Genomic DNA, 17,182 nt, shown 5'->3' on the forward strand with positions numbered 1-17,182 from the left:
TACTGCCTAGTACTGTTAGAACTCTAACAGTTTTAAATGCATTCCTTAGCTCCGATTAGAGAGAAATAACAAAATAGATATAATTCAGTAACAAGTTTTTCGAAAGTCCTTACTTCAGCACTACTAGCGTCGTAACTGTCCGGTAAGGGCATCTCGCAAGGGTATAACGTTATTTGGAAGGCCTAGCTACTTACTGAAATTGGTTTTCGTAATCTTGGTCAGCAAAACGCTTGAAGGTCGTATAATTTCTATTTCATCATTATTTCCTTGGGTTTACAACACCAAATGTGTAATATTCAAATGTAATTATTTTAAAGAGTAAATTAATATCTATCTTGATTGGAATTTCCCTCACTTGGATACAAAAATAAATAAAGATCCGGATTTTTTGACTGACTAGTGATTTTAATTTTAGTAGATTCCAAGATGTCGTCCCCCAGTAAATCAAGCATGTAGGTAAGAACGATGGATTCTGGAAAGAATATCATATGGTAAAGTTTTCTAATATATCTATGGTCGTTCGTTCAAGCAGAAATATGAAGTGAAAAATGTGATAGAAATTCTTTAATACTAGATTATTCTCAAATAAATCTATCCGGAAGGTTCGTCCAAAATAACGGGCCCGTTCGACCCCGATTGTTTTGGCTATATCTCCGGTCCGTTTATAACGTTAGGTGTTGCTCAAGGACATTCGGTACAAAATGGAAAATTGTAATACATCGTCAAATATACATGTACTTGAAGAAATATTTAAAGATTAGGCGTAGGACGAAACTTCTACTGGCGAAACAAAATTTACAATTAGATACAATGTACCAATATCAAATCAGTTCAGTTGAGAAAAAAGTGTTGTCATTGTTATTTGAATATTTACTGATATTACAGGTATATATTTGCTGATGTCAAAATACCTGAAAAATGTACAAGATATACGAATTACCAGAAACATTAGTCATTTTGAGAGAAAAAAAGTTGTTAAATCCAGCAAAATAATTTACAGCTGATTTATCTAGTCAGAATCCTAATATCTAAAGTTATTTAATCTTGAGTGTTTTTCCCATTTCAGATGGATTGAATGAAGGACATATGGACAAAAAATCAGTAAAAACAATGTTGTGAATTTGACCCTTGGAGTTAATGTGAAACATTTAGCTTTGTCCTATGGACGATAAAATTTAATCTAAAGAAATTGATTTTAAGTATATCTTTAATTTCCATGGTAAAATCGTTATATTCCTTAAAATGAGATCACTCCAATTAACATTAGCTATTTTGAAACCAGATGTGTCAGCTCAACCACATATAGTTAGGGAAATTAAGAAACTTCTTCTAACAAACGGTTTTTATTTTGTGAAATCAAAGGATTTATATTTGCCTCGCAAAAAAGCTGCAGAGTTTTATAAGGAACATGAGGGCAGGTTTTTTCATAACAGACTTGTAAGTTTTATGTCAAGTGGTGGAATTTCTGCACATATATTGGCTAGAGACAATGCAATACAGGAATGGAGAAAATTGATGGGTCCTACCAAAGTCTTTCAGACAGTACATTCACAACCAGATAGTATCAGGGGACAGTTTGGATTGACAGACACCAGGAACTCCACCCATGGATCAGACTCAGTGGAATCGGCACAAAAGGAAATGCATTTTTTCTTTCCAGAGTTCAATGTTGACCAGTGGTTCAAAGAAAACGAGCCTTTTTTTCGTAGTGGAAATGTTTTTTACTGTAAAGAAAAAGGAATACATGTTGAAGTGGAAAAAGATTTGAAACAAGAATTGTCCTAATTATTTGGTTTTTTTTTTTTTTAATAACAGCTCTGGTGTTGGAGGAAGTGTAGATAGTGTATATATACATATATGTACATTGTAGTTTGCTATTCTGATTCTGACACAAAACATTAGTATTTGTCTTTACCATATACGTTTTTAAGTTAATTAAAGACATATTATTACATAGAGCTCAAGTAGGCAATTTTGTCTGTTTTTGTTTCATGTTATTGTTTATACAAGTAATTGGTTAGACCGTTGGTATTCTGATTTATCAGAATTACTTCCCCTTCTAGCAGCCTACAAATACAAATGTGATATATACAATGTATAGTAGTTGAAGGAACTTATACTATTTACTTCTGTATGTTGTTGGGAGTTATTTTCATGAAATATACACTACAAAAGTTTGAAACTCAAGAGTTTTTTTTTTAATCAAGAGATTTATATAATGTAGTGTTTACATCTAAAAAATGGACAGGTTTTTCACTAGAGAATTGATCAATACAAATATTACCTCTGAAGACATGTTTAGGTTATTCTAAATCAAGGACCATTATGATCAGGGCTGAACGAGTTAAATGAATTGTTTTGAGGATGACTACATATATAATATTGTAAAAATAATTCAATAATATTTTTTATACATGGTGGGATGGCTTAACTACATGCAAGCTTCAAACTACGTGAATTTTCTCTATTTTTTTTTGCTAATCAACATTTTGGTTTTTATTGCATGCATATACAAATTAGCAGGCTCATATATATCCCTGGTTTTACTGATAAAAATATCCTTCAACAGAAACATAAATTATACAAATACATATCGGTATGTATAATGTGTGGAACTCATTACTTATGAAGTACACTAGATCTATATCTAAAACTCCCTAGTTGAAGTTGAACAAGCATTTATTAATGAAGTAACAAATAATGTGAAGTGTTCCGAGGAACAAATGAACATGGCGGTGACCGTTAAAGTAAGAGAGCTACACGATGTTTAAATGGAGTTTCTTCAAAGTACGGGTCATGACACCTCCAAAGGAGATTGTGGATGAATACAGTTATTGGTACTGTTTACCACCACAAGCGTAGATTTTGTGATTTTGGCTTGGTTTTTGAGGTGCCCATTAGAGCCGAGACGACATTTCGACCGGACAGGGAAATGTCTACCTAGCATATTTTTCGTAAATTTCCCGATTCATCAAGCCATAACTTCGTCAATACTTGGCCCAATTTTGTGCATCAAGCACTCAATGGAAAGATAAATTATTTCTCTTTAAGGTAAGATATCAGTCAGTTGCATAAAACCCATTTATTAAAATAATCACAGTTTTAAAAAAATAGGTCCGTTTTTCTCGACCGCCGAGTTCATACCCTTGATACTATAATATATATATATATATGTATACTGTTAGTTTAAAAAAAATCGTGCTAGGTCCCTGTGGTTAAACTCTCCTGGGAATTGTACTGGATACGCATGTAGCTAAGAACCATCATCATGTATATCAAGGACTTATAAGCCATTGTTATTCATACACTAATTTACTTTTAGAATAATTACCATACATTTTGACTGCGATTGGGGCTATATTTCTGTATCATTGCATTATGAACCTATCGCTGTATGAAATCCGGATTTTAGAATAGGCGGTTTTTCCTCTTACAATCCTATCTTAAACATTTTGGTGATTCTGATTTTCATTGGAGCTTGGACGTCAATATAATGTTGCGAGCTATTTCCAACATGTTCAATCGCGGCGTAGCTGTCGTCGCTTTGGGATTTGTTACATGGTTTCTCATGTCTAAAACTGACGACACAACAATCGAGGTAATTAAAGCTACAGAGATTTTTACTTGATACATACAGTAACTGTTATAGGGGGTCTCGATGTCCAGGCTAAGTACAGTAGGCTACTACTTACTAGTAAGACCTGTCTGTTGCAATTTACATGAAGTTTTTTAGTGTCAATGATATAAACATTTAATAACAAATGGAATTGTATTAATGTAACATATAGGATAGTAATAATACTGTCAAGTTTAAATATATCACAGCATTAAAATAACACATGTTTACGTAACGAGCATTTAATTATATAACTAGCACTGTAGGCCTATATATATGATTTGTAATCATGTAATTAAAACACCAATTTAAGTCCTTTTGACTTCTGGAGGCGTATCCTTGTATGTGATCAAATAATCGATCAGGTAGCACTATAGCAAGTAGGAGAGAATTTGGAGGGTTCATTGTGCCAGTGCTGGTTAAGGCGCGATTTAAAGGAGTTCACAGTATTGTTTTTATTTTTGACTCCAGTGTATATAGATTCTAGACACTAGATCAATTATGGCCTACAGTTTTTAATTGTTTAATCAAAAAGTTGTTAATAAATTCTTATGCAAACTGTAGGCTCATGATTCCATTATGTTACATACTGTACATGTACTATACGTCTTAGACATGTAAGCTTACAGTAGGCCTTTTACTTTTGGTGACAAATCAACTGTCATTTATTTGATAATATGCCTAGAAATCTACTTCTCGACAAAAAAAAGGACATTGTGCATTGATTTGCTTTACAATCTTTTATTGTATAAACTATGAGACAAAACCATCTGTTGAGTGTCCAATATTTATTTTGTTTTAGAAACGAAAGGAACAAGGGTATGACTTTAATCCAAAAGCTGTGGCTTACAGAAGAGAGTTTATGAAAAATGTTGACAAGAAACGAGAAGGTTCATCATGACCATAATTAAATTAGCATCCATCAGTCATTGGAGTGTTTGAGAAACATGCAACATTTCTATGTACTGGAAGATTTCTGTTCCAGTTTTGGTAAAGGACACATGCATGTATTAACATAAAATGTTTTACGTGACATTTCCTTAGCTATTTCAAGTGATATCTTATTAGATGAGTGAAAGTCATATGGCTTGTTTACTTGAGAAAATGGATATGAAGGAGCAGCCTAGCTAAACATCTTCAGATCCAGGATCGCATTTAGTGGTCTGTGTACCTGTCACACAGTAAACTTTATATGTATGGTCAATGTGCTAGTCTACCTTTTGTATGTTTTTGTGTCTGAGTTACCAGGATGAATATACGGTTAAGATGTAGTGTCTTTTGTGGTAATGATCAAGGTTTAAAATGTGTGATTATTGAGTTTTTACGTCCAAAGTATTTAAGTTTTATGAGATAAATAAAATTTGTTCAGTGTATATTTACATCCCAAGTTTTTTTTCTTTCTTGTAAATACTAAATAGATAAAGCAGATTTCAAATTTGGGTATATTACATTAAAATATTTTTTTAATCTGAAGATCAAAAGTCCTTAGATGGTGTAGAATTATATAAAGAATAATAAAGACATTTATTTTCATATAAGTTGCTGAAAGTTGCTATGGACAGATTGAAATATTGTACACGAGATATGTATACAATGTACATCTACAAGTATTACAGATAGACCAATCAACAAAATGTACTATAGAATCAGAAAAAAGATAAGGAAATTCTTTGTTATTATAAGTTGTTAAATCACTAACAACGATGTATCCTCGATACTGGGGTGTCTTTGGGCGACAATTTTTTTCCTATCCGAGGGTAGCTATATATAGAGCGAGAACATATGGCGATGCATAATACATAAGTGATACTCGTGCCAGCCAAAGTTTCTCGCATTTCTAAACAAGTGAGCCACTGATGACGTGTACGGTAACGTTCATCCTCGATACTCCAGGGGTTACCATAACTGACGTTATATCCACCCCTGGACTATCTCATAGTAAAACTGAAGGCAGTTCAGAAGAAAATGTCTGACCAATCACAGACTTGCAAAGATTTCCTTTGAAGACTACAGAGAGAGCGACGTCCAACTTCAAAGCCACACAGTCAACCACAGTGTACCGTTATACGGCTCTTTTGATGTACATCAAAGGACTAAATTACCTGTTCTGTCCGGTTGCCTCCAGTTTTGCTATGATATAGTCCAGGGGTGTAGAGATCGTATGTGATCGGAACCCCTGGTGTATCGAGGATGGGTAACGTTACGCCAATATGAAGAAATTACTGGAAATTCGTCAATAAACAAACTTCATAGCAATTACAACCTGTTAGTACTTTAAGATATATAAATTCACATTTGCATCAGTATTTCTAATCTTATTATCACACTTCACGGCCACAAACAAGAAAGTCAAATTAAAAAACAATTACTTCAAATTTGCCGCCAATTTTGTTCTTGTTTGTTCTTCATGCTCCCGGTTTGGACGTGGTGTGAGATTTTGTTCCGATAACAATTTTCTCGTTTCATGTTCATTGCGTTTGGGCGAAATTATCCCCGTAGAACAGTGTTCTTTTATCAAGAACATGTCGCCCAAGGACGACCCCGGGGTTCCGAGCACGTGTGTAGAGATCAAGTGTTCAGAACCCCTGGAGTAACGAGGATGACAAACGAGTTTACCCACCAGCACAACATCATATAATTTGCATAATGTAATCACAATATGTAAAGTCGAGAAGCGTTCCGAGAGAAAAATAAACATGGCGGTGACGGTTAAAGTAAGTGAGCTACACGATGTTTAAATTGAGTTTCTACAAAGTACGGGTCATGGCACCTCCAAAGGGGATTGTAGATGAACGCAGTTATGGGTACTGTTTACCACCACAAGCGTAGATTTTGTGATTTTGGCTTGGTTTTTGAGGTACCCATTAGAGCCGAGACGACATTTCGACCGGACAGGGAAATGTCTAACGTGTTACCTAGCATATTTTTTCGTAAATTTCCCGATTCATCAAGCCATAACTTCGTCAATACTTGGCCAATTTTGTTCATCAAGCACGCAGTGGAAATATAAATTATTTCTCTTTAAGGTAAGATATCCGCCAATGTTGTATAGAACCCATTTATTAAAATAATCACGGGTTTAAAAAAATAGAGTTCATACCCTTGACACTATAATATATATATGTATACTATTGGTTAAAAATTTTCGTGCCAGGTCCCTGTGTTTTCACTCGCAATGACAGTGACTTTTTGCACAGAAATTTTTGTCTTGAAATATGACGGTATGCTGACAAATATACGACGTATATATAATAGCGAATAACTCTGTACAATACATTTTTAGGTAAACTAGTAGTGATGGTCTTCTGTAAATCGAAGCGAGAAAACTATGCAATAAATAGAATGTTCCTTGTTTCTTCATGAATACCAGTATATACATATCAGAGGTGGAAACTTCGACATTTTTCACTCTGCTTCGCACTCGTGAAAAATATCAAAGTTTCCACCTCACTTGAGGAAATATAACTGGCATTCATCAAGAAACAAAAAATATCATATGATAAATGTATAGATACAAAATGTATATATATATATAGTTGATTAATATTTAAATAAAGCGAAAGAAATAGATGTACGATGTACACAGCAAGGTTTGTACACGTGATGTGTAGTCTACTCAGGAAGTAATTACTCTAAAAATAAATGTACCAAATGTACTGTAATATTCATACTCACGAATCAAGGAGAGCTTTTAATGTGTTATTTATCGTCAAAAGTAACAAACATTTTGAGAATAACGATATTTGCAATGCGGAAATTTTAATTTTACAAGCACAAATAGGAGCTGAAAATGATTTTGGCAGTACTGCATAAAATCACAGAGACCCGGCACGAAATTTTTTAACCAATAGTATACATATATATATATTATACTATAATATATATACCTATACTGTTAGTTTAAAAAAATCGTGCCAGGTCCCTGTGCATAAAATGGTAGTGCGCCTTCTTCTACATGTAGTGATAAGTTGAACAGTATGTGTAAATGTAAAAGTAGTATGTTGAGTGTTTCCTTGACAAATCTCGGGTGAATATTGTCAGGTCCTGAGGATTTGGATCCATCCATTGCTTTTCCCGCGTTGACTATCTCATTGTCTGTGATTGGTATATCTACTAGGACATGTTCTATGTATATAGGTCTAAACGATGGTATATCACCTACTGTCTCTTTTGTAAACACCATGGCAAACAATGATGCAAATGCATCTGTTTTATCCTGGTCATACCTTGATAAATTTCCTTCTTCATCGAATACATTGGCAACTGATGCTCTAGTTTTGGTCTTTGATCTTGTATACTTCCGGATTTTTTTTGGATCACTCTTAATGTTCTTTGCAATATCTTTCTCCTTTTTGTATGCTGTACAAGGTTAGTGGCATGATATCTTGCCTCATTGTATTTCTAATAGTTTGAGTTGTTTTTACAATATACATGTAGATATTTTTTTTTTCCATTTGGTTCTTTTCCTCCGTAGTGCTCGGACAGCAGCCTGATTAAGTGGGTGTTTACCTTTGTGACTGTTTCCTACATTGTTCACTGGTACGTGTTTGTCTATGGTTCTTGATATATGTTCAACAAAGAAATTCTATGCCTCAACTGTAGACATCCTCTCCTTCACATTTGCCCATTTCACTGTAGACAAAGATCCTGGTTGATTTCTCTATAGTTAGCTTTAAACAAGTTTCGTCTCTGATCAATACTTGACTCTGTGTGCGTGTAGAGATCTAAGTTAAAAGTCAAAACACAGTGGTAACTAGAACCAAACCCAGGGTGGTACAGCACGTTGTTCACCATATGTTCTTCCTCGGTCAGAATTAAATCCAGAAGTGAATGTTCGTTCCCTGCTCGGAATCTGGTTGGTTGGGTCACATGTTGGTAAATAAAGTTGTCAAGCACTTATCCCCAGAATTTACTGGCATGATGATTTTCATCCATGGTTGTTGAGTTGTTATTCCAGTGAATGTCTTTCATATTAAAGTCACCTGTTATATATATAAGTAAATGCGTATGGAATCATTTTTCCCCTGAAATAATGAAGATCAGGTTATTTTTTCAGCTCTAGTTTCGAGACATTTTTTTGAGAGTTTTGGGAGCAAACATCTTTTTTTACACAAAAAAATATCAGGTCCTGACGGAACTACAGTTTTTTATAAGGCCTGTAAGGGCTTGGTCAATGCTTGTCTGAAAACAATATAAAATCACCAAATCTGTCTTTTAAATTCATAAACTAACATCTTCGTCTAACCAGTCTCAACCCGTATTGCCCACAGGGACCTGGCACGATTTTTTTTAAACTAACAGTATACATATGTATATATTATAGTATCAAGGGTATGAACTCGGCAGTAGAGAAAAACGGACCTATTTTTTTAAAACCGTGATTATTTTAATAAATGGGTTCTATCCAACATTGACGGATATCTTACCTCTAGAAATAATTTATCTTTCCATTGAGTGCCTACATTATGCAAATTATGTAATGTTGTGCTTTTGTGTAAACTCGAGAAGCGTTCCGAAGAACAGATGAACATGGCGGTGACGGTTAAAGAAAGTGAGCTACACGATGTTTAAATGGAGTTTCTACAAATTACGGGTCATGACACCTCCAAAGGAGATTGTTATAGGTACTTTTTACCACCACAGGCGTAGATTTTGTGATTTTGGCTTAAATTTTGAGGTGCCCATTAGAGCCGAGACGACATTTCGACCGGACAGGGAAATGTCTACCTAGCATATTTTCGTAAATTTCCCGATTTATCAAGAAATAACTTCGTCAATACTTGACCAAGTTCGTTCATCAAGCACTCAATGGAAAGATAGATTATTTCTCTTTAAGGTAAGATATCCGTCAATGTTGTATAGAACCTATTTATTAAAATAATCACGGTTTTAGAAAAATAGGTCCGTTTTTCTCGACCGCCGAGTTCATACCCTTGATACTATAATATATATATGTATACTATTGGATAAAAATTTTCGTGCCAGGTCCCTGTGGTATAGCCTACATAAATACGGCCCTTGTGCGATTCGAATGTTCCGATGCGATTTCACATCGAACGCACTATTTGGCTATTTCCGGTATAATACTTCCGGTTGATTTGGTGCTCAGAAGATTTTCGTAAAAGGAAAAGCATGTTTACAAGGGTAAATATACGTGACGATTTTAAGAAATTAGTTATATGCCAAATAATGTGTCATATTGATAACTTTGAACGGATGTCTACATTACATTTAGCGTGTGCAAGTATATTTTGGCACAACTTCGCCAGGAAAGATACGGTATCGTAGACTACTGTACCCTTGGCTAGCGAAGTTTATTTTGACATTGTTAAATCCAAGGACGTATATGAGAAGGATAAGTCACACTGGGTTTTGGGGGAGTACAAGGCAGGAGCTTTTGTGTTTGTGCACTGACCGTGACGTTGAGCGACGACTGATTTTCCTTTGATATCCGCCGGCGCAGCCTTTGATGTAGCTTGCGGGTGCGAGGGTTACCGTCTTACTTTCTGAAGCGGGCCGTCGTTTCATGAGCTGTCATATTTTTTTAACGAAAATTTAAGACATATTCTCTAAATTATCCGTCCTTAAAACAAGTTATAAACGTTGTGAAATTTAATAAACTTTACATTGGTGTTTCGTTTGACTCGATAAGACAAGTATTTGTTGAGAAAAACGGTTTTTATTCCCGGTTCATAGGCGTCTCGCGTGGTGTTTAGTAATGTAAAGAGACAGTCACGAATCCTTCTCACTTATAAATCCTTGGTGTTAAATCATTTAAGAGACATTAGAGAAATAGATCTGTAGATAACAGTGTCCAACTTATAGTCAGCTGAGAATTACTATATATATTGTAAATCCTCTTCGAGAGACATTTGTCAAACGTCTGAATGTACCTATAACCAGGTTGGGCACATGTAAATTTATTGCTATTATAGCGATGTTTAGCTAATAATAGCTTTACAAAACTAACGAAAAACATCATTTCTGGAGATAAAAATGCTTGCGCTCAAAACCGACTCCTGAAACTTGCAGGGAATGTGTATAAGGATAATTTGAACACTATGCAACCACATTTCATTCGAAACAATAGAGCAATAATTAACTAATTAGCTTAATTATGCCTCATCAAAACTGCTTTCAATATGTTTGAATGATCGTTCTAAACAACCACTGCAAGTTTCAGGAGTTGGTTTTGAGTGGAAACATTTTTATCTTCAAAAATGTTATTTACCGTCAATTTTGTATAGCTATAAATAACTTTTATAGCTATCTATCGCTATAATAGCAATAAATTTACATGTTCCCAACCTGATTAGAGTTTTGTAGCCGATAGATAATTCATTAAATATTTATTTATTGTTATATCATGGTGAGAGCAAGGAACACACATTTGTTTTTCAACACGCTACAAAAATAAATGGTATTTTTTCAGTTTACCAGAAATAAACGAAAAGCATTGACCTTTCCCCATGTTGGAACTGCAAGTAAACACGGCACATTATTTCATTTCAAATTTTACTATGGTATATCAGAAATATATATATATGTATATATTTCTGGGTATATGCAAATACATATAAATGGATAAGATACAGTAACAGACTAAGCCTATATAAATCGGCACATGATCTTGCACAGTACACTTTAATCCAATTTTAATCATATTATGATATTCAATTTATTTAGCTGACCATTCAAATTTCAATGAAAAACAAATTAATTGAATTATAAATCAGTTTGCAATTTTTTAAAATGTCAACTAAAAAAATGTTGGCGGCTTTTTAAATCAGACGTCACCAAACTGAGATTGTATTAGAATTTACATAGCCATTTTATACTTTTTATGACTGCATATAACTTTATCAAAATGAGCTGATATTACAAGTGCGCAAGATCATGTGCCACGCAAGACCATGTTCCCTGTGAAGGAGTCTCGAAGAGGAATTCCAATAGGTATCAAGTTGGCAGTAGTTACAGAAGCAAAATAACGTTCGATAAGAAAACAGCTGACCAGTCAACTCTCAGTCATGTTAATGGAGTAAATATAAGACATATTTTAATTATTTATCTTATTATTAAAGGGATACTATTTTATTAAACGGTAACAGATTAGACACAGCTCAGGTCACAGAGCTTTTTCTAGGCGCTTTTTGGGGCTCTGAACAAGCTCTGAAGTAGAGTAACAGGTACCACTTTTAAGTAAAATAAGAAGTCAAAATGAATTTAGCAGTATTGCTAGTTCAAAAATCATAATACCAGAATATATATGTACCTTGTGCAGTTACTGGTCGAAAATTTTGGCATGTTAATTTTTCTTCATCAATTTATTGAAAGCCACAAGGTTTGATGAATTAAGCTGTGAAAGTCATTCAAATGACTTCAGATGCCTTATAAACGTTAGCTCCAACACAGACATTATTTACTCTAAATTGGTTTTTTTTTATGCTTTGTGTATGTTTAGATGGAAACATTCCTGCAGAATTAACTTTACAATTACTAATTACTCTGTAGAAATGTGACATTAAATTGTTGACCACAATTTGGCTTCAAGGTCAGAACGTAGGTACTCATTTCGCTTCACTATATATGTACATATAATGACTTTTGGTGGTACTGCTAAAAATCATTATGTGCTCTTTTTTGTGTTTATAAAATTAAAACCAATGCATTGAAAGTACTGTAATTTTCTAAATGTTAGTAACTTTTGGTAATGAATAAAATATTAAAAGCTTTTCTTGATTCGTGAGTATGAAAAATACGGCACATATAACTTTAAGTATGTGTATATATACTGTGCAGTAAAATGAGTATGTGTTTTGTCAAACCAAAACCAACCAGAGATCTACAATCTTATTTCACATTTTTGGATTTCTTAATTATCATATTGGTTATTGACTTCAGAGAGATGAATATTAATAAATTTAATAAAACCTCAGAAACAGGAATTAATTAGTAATAAAGGATCATACATGAATGTCGAGTTTCACAGCTAATTAGATCATCAATACATATGAATTTTAATGTTATATAAATTATAATGAAGAAAAAACAAATTTTGGATGCAAGTTTTTTTAATATGTTTAATTTTCACTAATTATATAAGTCCTCATTTGGGTAACTGCAGTATCTGATAACTTAAAAGTAGTAATTGGTTCTCATATGAAGGGCTGTTACCTACTCCTATAACATGAGAGTTGACTGGTCAGCTGTTTTTAATCAGACATTATTTTATATAATTTGCAATTGCTCACTGTTGACACAACGTAATGTTTCAAAAGTGTCTCATTCTGCTATGCCTATGTATGTAGTTGGTGTAGACTGTTTGTTACCAATATGACATAAATTCGAGCAAATGCAGGGTTATGCGATGTTGCTTTGCAAATCGAAGCTGAAAAGTAAGTCATAGTAGAAACAAAAATTATACATATGTATATTTCTGGTTATACATTGGAATGATTATATCTATACTTTGTGACATAATTAATGTCATTGTCATTGAAAACATTTAAAAACTACCAGATTTTTTAACTAATGCTCCTGCCTAAAATTTGTTAAATGTAAAATGTTTGTTACAGGTTGCTAGATCATGCCTGCGAAGACTACTTCAGCAGAATATTCTCAGTAATAGTAACACCTGTCCACATTGCAAGCAACAACTACAAAGGTTACACATCTTATATATCATATATGTTTTAGCTTAGTACTACAATATAGTTTTGATTCCACAGGGCTTTGTATAATCTTTCTGTTAGAAGTTAATGCTAATGGGTTTTAGAAAAGAAGGGTTACAAGTAATGAAATATGGATAAAATACACAATGTTGATGTTATGATTAAAGATTGGGATCATGGGAATATAATTTATATAGATATTATTTTAAAAATTTCACATTACATATGACACATACAGTAAAACATGTTTAGAATGAACACTCTTACAACAAATTCATGGTTATAGATACCGTAGTAATTTTCGTGCCTTGTCTAGGTGTCTGTGCTATGTTATAATATATATGTATAATATATAACAAACCGTGCTTATAACGAAGTGATTCCGTTTGTACCTAGCGGTTTGTTATCAACTGTGTTTTACTATATACCGTAATTTAATTCTCATGAATATATTGATAAGTTTCATAAACACACTAACGTCAGTTTCATTATAAATGTCATGATCAATGCTCTATTCTGAATCATCAATAAATACTGCTACCATAATTAATTAAAAAAGTAACGGCTGTTTATTGGATTTGATCGACTTTAAAGGGACTGCTATAGTGTAACTTTTACCAAAGGTTTTTTGTTAAGGACTTTGCTTTGTATCATTTCAGGTTACAAATCAGTTCTACTACTCATGTAAATGGAATATGGGAACCAGATGGTCTGGTAAGTACTATCCTCAGAATTAGTTTAGTATGTAATGTAGACTTATTCTCGAGGTAATTATTACTTCCAGGTATTTATTGATATGAACTTTATAAATTTTCAAAGTTTTGAAGGACATTCAGTATTTTACAAAAAATGCTATCTTCAGAAATTTACAACATTCCTGTTTTGAATTTCTTTTGTTAAATTGTAATGCAGTACTAATGAGGTGATTGAGTTCGTACTTTACTTTTTTGTTTGGCAGAATAAAAGACCCCTCATCCCAGAGTATGAGAACATCAGCATGAAGATGTATGCATATGACTGTGCTGTGTTGGAATCCTTTGCCAAATCTGCCATAAAACTGGCAATGTCTTTAGACATGGATGTCATTTTGTGAGTTATTCCCTTCTCTTGAATTTACCCAGTTCAATGATATGAAACTGACTTTCATCACTGAAGCATATTTGTCTTCGGATATGTTATTTCAAACAAATATTTAGTTAAATTGTTAAGAATGTAGAGGAGTAGAAATTATGTCAAGCTTTTCCTTGATTGACATCAGAAACGTTTAAACTCTTGACATGTTATGTTATGGCATTGATACAATATCTTTATTTCTATCTTTTATTTGATCAGGTATCCTGTGCCACAGCAGACCCATGTTATAAAGACATATAAACCATACTCAACTATAGTAAACAATCAGTACACACTAGCCAAATATGAAAGAGTGTTACGTGTAAGTATCCACAATATTCTCAGTTAGATGTAGTTGATTTACAAGTACACTGTAATTTTACAATATCTTAGTCAATCATAACAAAGACTACCCATGCATATACAGTGTGTCTATAATACAGTGTATTATGTTTAAAGAGATATCGGAGGAGTATACATTGCAACCAGTTTATATTAGCTCAACATATCAATAAATACACATGCATGCAATTGTGAAATTTGAAGAGTTTTCTGAGTACCCATCTATTTTGATATTTTCACCTCTTTCTCTTGTAGATACACAACATTCCTTCTCCCTTATTACCTGTATTTATAGAGCTGATGCGTAAGAATATCCCGTCAGGTGTGGATATCCATTTTAAACAAGTAGGTGTACAATTATTTACTGGCATGCAGTAGATTAACTCATTTATCCCTACCAAAACACAATGGAACTTTTTATATTTTAAGGCTGGCACAATTATTGAAATTCATGGAATAATGAGTAAAAAAAATAACAAAGAATCTTAAACTTTGTATTTTATATGTAATATTCACTGTTGAAAAATTCTTTAGATTTGTATGTTAAAACGTTCAGCATGAAGTTAAATGTGATCAATTTATATCCATATTCCATAACATGATACATTGTACTATCAAAAATTTAGATCAATTTATATCCATGTTATAATACTATCAAAAAAGTGTCTGAGATCCACTACACAGTAATTATTATATATATAATGGTCTCAAACTTTCTACTTTTAGCTATTGAAACTCTTCTTTATCATAAGTCATTGTCCTAGTTATCTTAAAGGCCCACTACCTTTCCGGAGCAAAATATAAAGGTTTCTAAAAAAACATTAATAACATCAGAAAATATATACCGATGGCCTAAGATGAGGTTACAACACCAAACATATGCAAGATTCCCTGCGTAATATATGATAACAGTGGAGAGTCATTTCGCCGTTTAGCGCAGAGAAAGTCAATTACAGCGCGGTATTTAGGACGACGGTGGGAAACATAAAACGATCGAAACACCTTATGAAAATTAACATTTTATTTATTTCAATCAAATTGTTCAGAAGGTGATGATACGTGTAGTATTAACGGTAAGTTAATAACTTTTGCGACTCTACAAAATTATCGATCTCGTTTTTCATTCCCATAAAAATCAAAAGCCGTTTCGGAAAGGTAGTGGCCCTTTAAGTATTGTCTAGTTATCATAAGTTATTGTCCTAGAAATCATAAGTTATTTTCATAGTAATGGTATGGTCGTTCTAAACACAAAAAAGAGAGAATTGATGATGATTAAAGGGAGGTAATTCTTGTTCATACGCAGAAATACTCTTTACATTTTCTAGCAAACAGAAGAGGACGAAACTGTTCGATATATGGCTGACCAGGAGAGAAAAGAACTGCTTGAAGAATTGGAGAGATTAACAATTAAAAAAACGTGATCCACTCTGACAGTGTTCAGCTAATTGTGAAATGTATCGGATATTTTTGTGAATGTGTGATATTTCTAGATGCAGGTATATATTGTAAATTATGTACCGCATTGATGAAAAAGGCATTAAGGTCACAAAAATATGAAGTTCAAGCAAAATAAGGGTAACACACTAGGACTATATTTTCTTCGTTTGTTTGGATAAATAAAATTGAAGCCATGATGTCATAAACCCTGTTTTTGTAAATTGATCATATTCGAATAGAAATTAAGTTAACATGTCAATTTATAATACAAGTGTGTTGACTTCAAATACTGCCAGAGGATTAAAATCTACTGCCAAACTCAAGTTTTTATTTTGATAATGTAAATTAAGACTGTATTAATACCAGGCTATCCAGTAATCAACCAAAGTCTGTGATTTGATTAAGCAATGTGGTGATTAAAATCTTACTCTTAACTTTTATCTTTGTTTATTTTCTTATCATTTCTGCTTAATATCGTAAATGTATGGTGTTCATCAACTCTTGATATTTTTTTGTGTGTGTACAGTCTTCATTGATGTTGGATCATATTGGAAATGTAAGACATTAAAACCCCACTTACTGTGTATATGATAATCTCCAGAAAAAGTCCAGTATGACTGTTAGCTATAATAGAGAATATTATCCTGGTACTTAACACTGGAGCTGCATTCTAAAAAATAACTAAAAATGGAATTTTCAATAAATATTTTCTTTCCTACTTATTCCCAATATAATGAGTGTGGTAGCTCAGGTCTTTGTACATGACGAGTTACCATATTTGACCTAACTAAGCGCACACTCCTCAATTTCACTTACAAATTTACATCAAATTAAATGCAGACTGAAAATATGAAAACTGAGTAGGTTTGATTTATGGCTTATTTTGTGCATTAGTGTTTGTAAAGGTTAGTCAGAGTTTGGTTCTATCAAGTGCTTTCCTTATTTGTTTCCTTTTTAAGTACCCTGGGTGCTAATTGGGTCGCATATGGTAATCTAATACCAA

General features: G+C 33.2%; 2 protein-coding genes across 3 annotated transcripts; both read left to right on the forward strand.

Moving 5' to 3' along the window:
- Nucleotides 1–391: 391 nt before the first annotated feature.
- Nucleotides 392–4,997, forward strand: LOC138318902 (nucleoside diphosphate kinase 6-like). Its single transcript, XM_069261712.1, has 3 exons — nt 392–456; nt 1,067–3,598; nt 4,419–4,997. The coding sequence occupies exon 2, from the start codon at nt 1,243–1,245 to the stop codon at nt 1,783–1,785; it is 543 nt and encodes a 180-aa protein (XP_069117813.1). The 5' UTR covers nt 392–456; nt 1,067–1,242; the 3' UTR covers nt 1,786–3,598; nt 4,419–4,997.
- A 4,684-nt stretch (nt 4,998–9,681) lies between these two features.
- Nucleotides 9,682–16,617, forward strand: LOC138318901 (large ribosomal subunit protein mL48-like). Of its 2 annotated transcripts, none has more exons than XM_069261709.1 (7): nt 9,682–9,760; nt 13,192–13,280; nt 13,947–14,001; nt 14,246–14,376; nt 14,620–14,722; nt 14,998–15,087; nt 16,068–16,617. In XM_069261709.1, exons 1-7 carry the CDS (start codon nt 9,749–9,751, stop codon nt 16,161–16,163), a joined length of 576 nt encoding a protein of 191 aa, XP_069117810.1. In that variant the 5' UTR covers nt 9,682–9,748; the 3' UTR covers nt 16,164–16,617. The 2 variants fall into 2 exon arrangements, with proteins under 2 accessions (XP_069117810.1, XP_069117812.1); XM_069261711.1 differs by having other exon boundaries at nt 9,728–9,760; nt 13,192–13,237.
- The last annotated feature ends 565 nt before the right edge of the window (nt 16,618–17,182 follow it).

This window comes from Argopecten irradians, chromosome 3, assembly GCF_041381155.1.
Source record: "Argopecten irradians isolate NY chromosome 3, Ai_NY, whole genome shotgun sequence".
In the NCBI taxonomy this organism is placed as follows: domain Eukaryota; kingdom Metazoa; phylum Mollusca; class Bivalvia; order Pectinida; family Pectinidae; genus Argopecten; species Argopecten irradians.